This window comes from Blennius ocellaris (assembly GCF_963422515.1).
Source record: "Blennius ocellaris genome assembly, chromosome: 16".
Classification (NCBI taxonomy): Eukaryota; Metazoa; Chordata; class Actinopteri; order Blenniiformes; family Blenniidae; genus Blennius; species Blennius ocellaris.
Window position 1 is genome coordinate 14681325 of NC_137665.1, and position 9904 is coordinate 14691228.

At 42.1% G+C, this 9904-nt stretch overlaps 1 protein-coding gene across 1 annotated transcript; it reads right to left on the reverse strand.

Annotated features, from left to right (window-relative positions):
* Positions 1–458: 458 nt before the first annotated feature.
* hsd17b1 (hydroxysteroid (17-beta) dehydrogenase 1) lies at positions 459–2321 on the reverse strand (the record flags this gene model as incomplete). Its single annotated transcript, XM_080512040.1, has 6 exons — positions 459–614; positions 776–959; positions 1404–1497; positions 1582–1761; positions 1854–2015; positions 2225–2321. The coding sequence occupies 6 exons, from the start codon at positions 2319–2321 to the stop codon at positions 459–461; spliced, it is 873 nt and encodes a 290-aa protein (XP_080368166.1).
* Positions 2322–9904: the final 7583 nt, after the last annotated feature.

The window sequence follows — 9904 nt, forward strand, 5'->3', positions numbered from 1 at the left end:
TGATTCATGCATGTTTGTGTTGTTCGCTGCTTTACGCCTGCCAGGCCACGAGTCATTGTACCTTGTACTTTTGAGAAGATATTTTAACTGCGCTGTTCTGAGATGTCTTCAAGGTCTCTGACCTTCAGGCCAGAGGAATATCTTATCTTAGGGAATTCCTACCTTCTCAGCTCACATAGAAATGTACTTACACACACACACACACACACATGCACAGGCCTGAGATCCAGTGTTAACCTTGCTTTGTTGTATCATGGAATAAGAATGTAACCGCCTACTTCAACATTGGGAATAAAAGCGGGCAGCAGAGGGAAGAACGGTGGAGATTGATGAACGAGCTGTCAGGTGACTTCACTCTCTGCCCTTGCGCAAGAAATGTTGATTGTTGTGACTATTATTGCTCTCGATACTGGGGTTGTCTCTTTCCTATCATTCTAGCAGGTTTTTCACCTAACACATTATTGCTCCTCTTGTGTGAAGATCATCTTGCTCATAGTGTTAATGTACTGCAGTCCATCAGGATCTGTGATCTTCAGCTTGGTGAGGGGCTGCATGATCCCGCTGGTGAAGTACCTGAATGCAGGGCTGGGTGACATGATGGCTTCCAGGAATACCTGAGAGGACACAAGAAACACATAGGAGCAGAGAGAAATTTAAGATTTCATCCGCTGACACACATTTATGGGCAGATCTATGGCAAAACACTAGTTTATTATTTCACAATGATCAAAGAAGTGTTGGCATATTGGTCATCTGCTGTAGATTGTGGACAAACCTTCACAATGTCATCGGTGTCCTGGGCGGCATTTTGAAAGACGGTGCTGCAGTGCTGCAGGTACTTCTCATAGAGACTGAGCGTTTGAGTGTCGACCTGCTGCAGAGCTACGTCACCGAGCTCTGCCTTTTGCAGGTTGACCAGGAAGTCGGTGTTGACTGGACCGCACTCGATGAGACTCACACTGCAGGACAGAGCATGCAGTCAATACACGGCTTTGACGATGCATTTTGGTGAAAAACACATTGAAGTGCACAAATCCAGGGCCTGGAATCCTGCCTGATGAGCCTTTCACCGCTCATTGCACTCGGTAGGTGCGGCCTTCAACGTGCATATTTTCAGAAATTCACCCCCTAAAGCTAAATCTGTATCATCTGATCTCTTGACTGAAGTTACAGTATGTTCACTACTCTTCTTGCCGATTAACACGGTCTTGTTTAGTGACTGAGATCCTCATTAAACAAAGAAAATAAAAAAAAAGCAGCAAATACTTTCATTGAAAAATGTACAGTAGGTTAATGTTTTTTGCACTGATCCAACCGGCCATGTTATATGTTCCTGCAGGCCTGTGATGGACCACGGGCCAGATGTTTGACAAACCCAGAACATAAAGTGACCGTAAACTCACTGTATGTTGAAGTGTCGCAGGAGAACAGCCAAACTCTCACACGTGCCCTCGATTGCGAACTTACTGGCACAGTACACCTCGTTGAACGGAAGCCCTGCGAGAAGAGTGACTGGTTTAAAGCTGCACCTGCTCCACATTGCTGACATTCTCTATACTGTCAACCATCAGCTTGTCTCACCGTGGAGCCCCCCTGTGCTGCCAGTGACCAGGATGTGGCCCTGCCCCTGCGCCTTCATCCCTGGCAGATAAGCCTGGATGGTCTGGACAGTCCCCAGAAGGTTGATCTCCAGAATCTGCCTCATTGAGTCTAAAGACTGCGCCTCTAGTGGTCCCATTAGGCCAACACCAGCATTGCATACTGCAAACAACGAGGAAAAGCCTAGTAAAACCTGCTGGTGGCCTCGTTAATTAAACCAGCCGTCATGAGCCCACAGTGAAGAAGCCACCTACCTAAAATATCAACTCGTTTCTCCACCACTCTTTCTCTTGCATCCAGGATGGATTTCTGGTCGGTTACGTCCATCTGGAGGATGTCCAGTGTGTCTCTGTGCAGCCCTTTGACACAATCTAAGAGACGCTCCTTCTTGGCCAGGTTTCTCATTGTGGCATAGACTGAACAGAAACAAGTGGAATGTTGTAACGTTGACGTAAATAAGGAATTCACACACTGGACCGTAAAGGATCTGAAGAAAGTCGTCATGATGATTAGTTAAATTTTGTGTAAGAGTGTTGGAGTTGCTCTAAAGGTCACCATCAATAAAATTCTTGAGCCAAATCTCCGCGAGAGGACATTTCACAAGCTGTGTGTCAGGTTTTGTTACCTTTGAAGGTCTTCTTGGGGTCGGAGGCCAGCCGGACGGCCAGGCTGAGGCCGATCCCAGAGGAGCAGCCTGTGATGAGAACCACCTTCTTGTCCATGGAGCCTGGCTCGCCAATGTCCTCCTCCATCTGACAGCAGCTCTGAGCCGCCGGAGGGTGCATCACCAAATGAAACGGATGCTGGGAAGGAGGTGTGGGAACTTTTCAGCCATTGGTGTTTTGTCTTGTACTATCACAAGGCCAATTGATTGTAGACATCTGACACCTGGATGGCTTCGACTAGTTGTCTTGACCTTGAATCGTGTGGGAAACAGCAGCTATTTCCACAGATTCGGAGAGTTTGTGTCTTCAACACCTGTAGGATGTAGTGATCAGTGCAACAAAAATCTATTTTAACTGTGGTCCTGGCTCACTGGAAACTGTGAATAACGTTACACAAGTTGAACACGAGATGGCAGCAAATCATCAGTGTAGTACAACACGGTAACCGAAGCCACACTGATATCTGATAAAGCAGCTGTGATCCTGACACGTGCGTCAACCCCCCCCCCCCCCCCCCCCCCCCAACCCAAAAAAATACAGAAGAGAAAAACTTAAACTTTTCTCAAAATCAATTATCTGAGAAGAAGGCAAGTCTTGTTGGATTGACAAGGATTTGCAGATTTCAAACACAATTTTCACAAATATTTATTTACAGTGAAAGGGAAACCTGGACCTTTCTGAATGAAGGAACTTGAACTAAAATCCAGAGTTTGAACACTTCAAACAATCCATCATGTAAATTCTTTCGCAGTCACTGAAAACCTGTTATGTAAGTGACACATTTCCAAAATTGTTTTGTTCAATTGTTTCTTCTTCAATTAAAGATGACTGGTTCCTGTTAAATTATTATCTGCTGCCAAGATACAGACTTACAGTAATGAGATAGTTCCTTTGAAACCTTGATTACGTAAAAGAATCATTGGTAAAGTTAACGTAGCACAGGGTTGATCATGTAGCATGACTTCTATCTGCTAAGACACTTTGTAGACAGAATACACTTTGCAGATGGAGCTCAGGTCATTTACTTTTATTGATATTGTGGGTGAAATTCTTCTAGATACATTTTATTTTGAGGCTTTTATTAGTGAAAGACTTTTCTGATCTGGTCGTTTCATTTCTGCTCTCCATGAAATTTAAGTGGTTACCATTGCATTTGCATTTTCCTACAGCTGAGTTCATATCCAGCCAAAAGAATTTGCATCTTTATGGAACATTTCAGCCTGATTTGGAAAAAAAAAAAAAAAAAAAGGACTTTCTGCTGCTGATGTGAGCAAACCAAGGAGGAATTTCCTGCTATTTTGTTGCACTTCTCCCCTCAAGATGGCATCAGCTTGGCTACTGTCCCAGAATCTGTGGGACAGATAACAGCAGGCCTTGAACCTCTTTCAAATCTACACAACTGCCCAGCATTGTCCAAACTCTTGAACTGACTGACCTTGGACATTCGGACATTAGTGAGCTTTCGCCGTTCAACTTCATGCATCTATTCGTGATCACTTTTTTTAAAATGCTGATAATGTTTGTGGTGATGGATTAACAGCATAAAACAGTTGAAGTGCTTTAATCCGAATGTTTTCAAAGACGACCCATGACCTCATGCAAATTGACTGAACTTTTGTCAAACACAGTCAGTCCAGCAGCATTAAGAAGCGCAGACTGCAACTCTTCCATTAGTCTTCTTTGAATCTATTCTGGCATCGTGGCACGGTCCATTGCAGCTGGGACGCTTCCCGCTACACGTGGCCTGACTTTTTCCTTCAGCCCAGTAATTATTGAGAGAAGGTCCAGTGGTGGTGCACAGTGGCCTGGAAAAACCTTAGTGACCACCGGTCTCCAGCACTGAGAGCAAACACATTTTATTTTACAGCTGTTTAGAGAAGGAAGTTCAGTGTGCTCTGCCGTGTGTCTTTCTGCCTATTTTTTTTTTTTTTTTAGAGAAAAGGAAAAGTGTTTTCTGGACACAGCTGAGGCGCCAGGCTGGCTCAAGGTCATAGATTCTGCCCGGGAGCCGCAGTGCAAACAGTGAAAGGAGTATTTTCTACTGTCCCAGGTGGGGAAGCATAACAACTCCCTGGTGTGGGTCCATTCATGTGCTCAGCCTGTGGAGGCGGACTGTGCTATTTAAGAGCAGACACATGTGAAGAAGCGAGCATGCGGCACTATACAGTACAAGACCTATCATACTGAGAGTCTGCAGAAGCAGATGCACTCGACAGGATGCCCCGTGTGAGAGTTTCTGAGGGGAAGTGAAACGGCTGAATACGGGTCGTGGCGACTGTGGTGAAGCCTAATTGTCACGTGATATATCTGACAGCACAACGCTTCTTCTTGTCGTGCAGGGTCATCTCTAGCAGTACGTTACGCCGAGAGTTAATTTCTTGCAAACATACACCTTATGATGCAAGCTAACAAGATAAAACAGATAAGGTGTTTCAATATGCAGTTAATATCGCCTGCCTGTCTTACATGTGATAAGATGTGCTAATACAGTCAGATAAGTCCAATAAGACAAAGAGCAAAGGGACTCTCTAGTTAAGGTGCAGCCATTGATCTTTAATATTGATTTATCCATCCGGGGTTAATGGGTTATTGGAGCTCATCAGCTATAAGGGGATGAAGGTCAAGGTCACCCTGCAAATGTCACCAGTACATTACAGGACAAACACAGCAAACTGGACACTGAGAAAAATAAATCCTCATGTGCACCGGGAAAACATGGGAAAGCATCTGTGGCGAGAATAAAACCAGGAATCATCTCGCTGTGAGGTGAAAGTTCTGACCACCAAAAAACACCTATATTGTACCTACAACATAGAATTACTGACATGTGAACATTTGACTTGTTGTGAATGAAAGTTCAAGATACTTTAGGTTTATACATGGATGTGAGTGGAAGCAATGTGATCAACCAGCTACAGGTGATGTACAAACAAAGCAAAAGCAAAAGAGGGGATTATAAATTTACAACAAAGTTTTATTGCCGGATCTTCACAGTGGTTTCACTCTCAGTCAGACATCAAGATGGTAAAATCTACATTTCTTTCTGTTTGGTGTTCGTTTCATTATGTTCTGTTTTAATTCTTTGGTAAAACATCTTTCATGTTTTTTTGCATTGATGCTATTACGGATCAACTCAGAAAAAATATGTAAAAGCGAAACAGTGCCCTGACACATCCTCATATAACAGACTGAGGCACAGCATTTCAATGAGAGACTCATAATCAGGGAAACTGCGGTTTCATTTTGGCAATGAACGAACTGTGAATATACCTGAGCCCTTCTTTCATTATGAATTAGAGACAGTACATGTGAGAGACAGGCAACCCTGTACTTTTTGGTCTTGACAAAACAATAAAAGGGAAATTTGTTTTAACATTGATTTTGCTCTTAATTACAGACCATTGTCATTTGTGATCACTAGAGGATGGCATATTTGATATGTTTGCATTTGTTGTAATAGGAAATGTGCTTGGATGTCTCTTGGAGTTGCATTAGTTATCAGATTATTCCCTCTCCACCTGCCTGGCGGGTTTCATTTCACTTAAAAAAACATGAGCGTCTGCATACGGTGAGGTACAGTTACTCCCCGTGTGACCTTTGCTTGCCATTCACCGCATACACGTGTCCTTTCTTCAAGCTTTTACTCAAGTAATAAAAGAAAACTGTTGTTGATGTGGAGATATGAGGTGAAAAATGGTGAACGTGAAGTGGAACACATCCATCAGGACGTCTGTGAGTGAAGTGAGATTTCCTTCGGATCAGAACGTAATCGAGAATTATTAAACCAAACCCCAGGGCGATGGTTCTGTTCTGACAGTTTGATGGCTTATCGAGTTCCCACCAATAAAGAGGGGGGAAAAAAGACCGCCTGAGAAATGCACAGTCTGCTTTTCACAAGGCTTCATGCAGGCGGCGAGGCTTCACTCCTGCTAAAACCATCATCAACGAAACAAGAGAGGCAGAGTGGAAACTATGAAAGGGTTTGGACCCACAGACATGGAGGCAGAGTCAACAAGAACTTTATTCCCTGTGATATTCACATACACACAAAAAGGTAGTTTTCAGGATAGTTATATTGTTAAACAAGCTCGAGATTTATATATTAAAAAAAATACAAACAAAACATCCTTTGATCAGGACTTTTCACTGTATTATGCACCAGAAAGTATCATTGAAATTGGCTTTATGTGGAGATTGTATAATTTTTGATAGTAGTTGTTTGATTTTGTTAGAATATAGACACATTTCATCACGTAAACTCTGCAACACACCAAAGAAAAACTACAAAGTTTAATTTTAAAGGTTATTATGGCACTATTTTACCCACTCAGGATGAAATTGCGTTGTGTTTGGCCCCTGAACTAAAATGTTTTCAACACCCCTGCACGATAAGAACAATTTAGGATGTTTTTCTTTAGATTAGATTAGTTGCCTTTAATGTAATATTCTGCTCCTAATCTTCATTTTAATTTTCTGTGTTCTACACTTTTTTTTTTTACCTCCCACTCCATTCATGCATCTTCTGTACTATTGTATCCCATCTGAACACAGAGATAACCACACAGACTCTTTTTCAACCCATCTGCCTAAATTTAGCGACGTGAATTCACCTAATATGCATTTTTATGCGACAGTAAGAAGAAACTGACAATTCAAACTCTGCACAGAAACAACCCCAAGCCTGCACATGATCTTCTTATCTTCCTCTTCATCTTCATCCCGGAGCAAAACCAAATATCATTCATGTCCTGTCATAGTCAGGGATCTTTTTTTTTTTTAAACATGCATGGTTCCCCCCCCCCCCCAGAGGTTTTGATATATTAGCTCATAGAGTTTACAGAGTTCACAGCACCCACTGTACGCAAGGCTTTACGTCAGCTGTAGACCCCGGGGGAGCCGACGCTTGACCTGCTGCTTTGGTATACCACAGGAGCGTTTGTATACAAAGCCTCAGAGCTGCAGGAAATGGCCGGGATTGTGTCATGAGAAATGTCTCCTCCGCCTCGATTCAACTGTGCAAGACTTTCTCTCTCACCATTATGCTGGGGACATCCTGTTCCTGCTCCTTTCTGAGCCTGCAAGCACTCCAGTCTGTCGTGGGACTAGACCTGACCTGTGTTCAGCCTGAGCACTGATATCTCTGTCATGGCTGGAGCAAGAAAAAACAACAAAAAAAAGAGAGGAAGAAGTCAGTTTGATTTGCATGCATACCTCCTGCAGCTGCACCACGATGAGGATTTTTTTGTTTGGTCGATGGGCTGAAATGTATCTGAACTATGTATCTAAGGTTTGTCTCAATGCGAGATCCAGCTTGTTAGATAACACGCACAACCAAATTCAGACGGTTCAAGTACAGATATGATCCGTCAAACCTCTGGTCTGAGTGAGAAAACACACCTGAAGACAACACACGACAAACATCTCGTGCGACAAATCAATCGAAGTAATCTCAAAATGTTTGAGTCATTTAAAGTCATTTCATCTTCTGGTCACCAGTCCACAAACACAATCACTTACATCAACACTCAATTTAGAAATATACATTGTAAAAAAAAGAAATTAGGACAAGAAAAATCCATTGCTCGTGTACCAGGGATTAGCAGCATTAATGTCACTTTCCAATAGATTTGTCATTTTAACCTTTAAAATGAGGATACTTTCATAAATGTGCTTAGAGAGTTTTACTATAAGCATGGAAACTGTATCTTATGTTGCATTTATTTTTCCATAACTTTTCAATACCAGTGTTCAAGTTTCCATAACTTTTAAAAAACACTCGTACTATATTTACATGAAAATACAACATTTCTGAAATCCTGCTTCTGTGCACACGCACAACAGCCATAGATGGACATGCTAACGACATCATCTTCAGCATTTCTGCCATTTCCACGTAAACAGACATCATTTTTAGAATGTTCTCATGTAAAACTCTTCTAAAACAAAAATGCAAAAATGATGCGCTTGCACAAAACTTTATCGTGCAAAAGGGGCCAATTCAGTAATTGGCCCATACACTATTTTCCACTCGTCTGTCTGTGTCTCCAGGTGCAGCGGCTGGTGAATACCAGGCACGTCATGCATCAGTCCCTCACCTGTGATGTGGTAAGTGAAGGTGATGGGTGGTGTGTCGGGGCACGGCTGGTGAATCAGTAATGCTGGTATTTGCCCAAGAATGTTCAAAATATCTTCCTGGCACTGAACAAAGGCAGGGTGGTTTATCATTACCACTTTCATTATAAGAAATGTGTTTTAAATGTGTTGTTTGTTTGATTTGTTTGCTTTTTTTGCTCCTACAGAGTGGGCTTCAGCTTTACTTTCGTCTGAACCATCTCTACAAACAATGTGCATTCTTGTCACATGTTGTTCACAGACAGATTAAATCAGCAGCTCTCCACCCACCACCTGGTTACCTGCTTTTGTTTGGCTGTGGAGACTCTGTTACCAAGTGTGCAGACAAAACAACATGTATTGTGTTGGAATATGTGGCATTCACTGAGCCCAATATAAAGAATCCCCTTGTATTTGAACAATCTAAAATGTGCAGGGTTTTTTTGTTGGGTTTTTTTTGCATTTCTTATACTCAAATGCATACTAAAGTCACATCATTTAATTTAATTACTGACACAAAACGTCCTCAGACTTTCCACTCCTGTATTATCTTCTGTGACCTGTTTTATTTTCCCTTTTCTATCAGGAGAGGATGCCCCACCTGTTTCTTTAGGTTGCATAGGTTTGATGTTAAAGGAAAGCTGTGAAAGTATGGAAAGATGTCTGTCAAAGGCCAGAACCCCCCACCACTCCCCAATACCACAGCGGCATAATCACCGCTTTGACTTTCAGGTCCCAGGACCAAATCTTTACACACCTGCACACAAACCTGCGAGATATCAATCACCACCAGCACTTTTTCTTTCCCCGTTCCCTAATTGTCATGTTTGACGGATCGTGTTCCCCCTGCACCATTCGTTAACTACCCTCCTCCGATGGCCCACACACTCTCACAGTTCACAGCTAATCCATGTTATTACCACAACAAATCATTTTCTCCCACGGCTGCAGCAGAGAGCAATGTCGTCCGTCTTCATTTCTGACATGCCTCTGCTGATTTGTCATTGTTTTGTTCTGTCACCCTCGGTTGTGTCATCAACATGATTGTGCAATCAGAGGGAGATTTAGAGAAACTTAAAATAGCCCGGCCCTTGTGTGAAATCCACAATAAGTCGTTACACAAGTTGAGTATCGAGGTGAGACGTTTTCCGTCTGATTTGATTTTCTGTTTCTCTTCTTCATGTGGCGCCGTGCTGAAAGTAAACCGTAACAGAAGTTTATTCAGGATAATATGTTGGAATGACGATATATTGGTGGACAGTTTTCTCTATAATGTATCAGATAAGTGAAAATATTGTGACACATAGGAACTCCTCCTCAGTCATTTATTTAGAAAATCATGTTGAAACTATAAAAAAAGTCTCTATTTTCTTTGATTTACCTACTTTTTTTTTTTTTAACTTCATTTCATTTACTTGCTACTTTTATACTGGTATTATCTTCTCAAACTGCTTTACGGGATTCACTTTGTCAATTTGTTTCAAAGCATTCATTGTTGAGACAACTTATCATATGAAAGAGTCCATTGA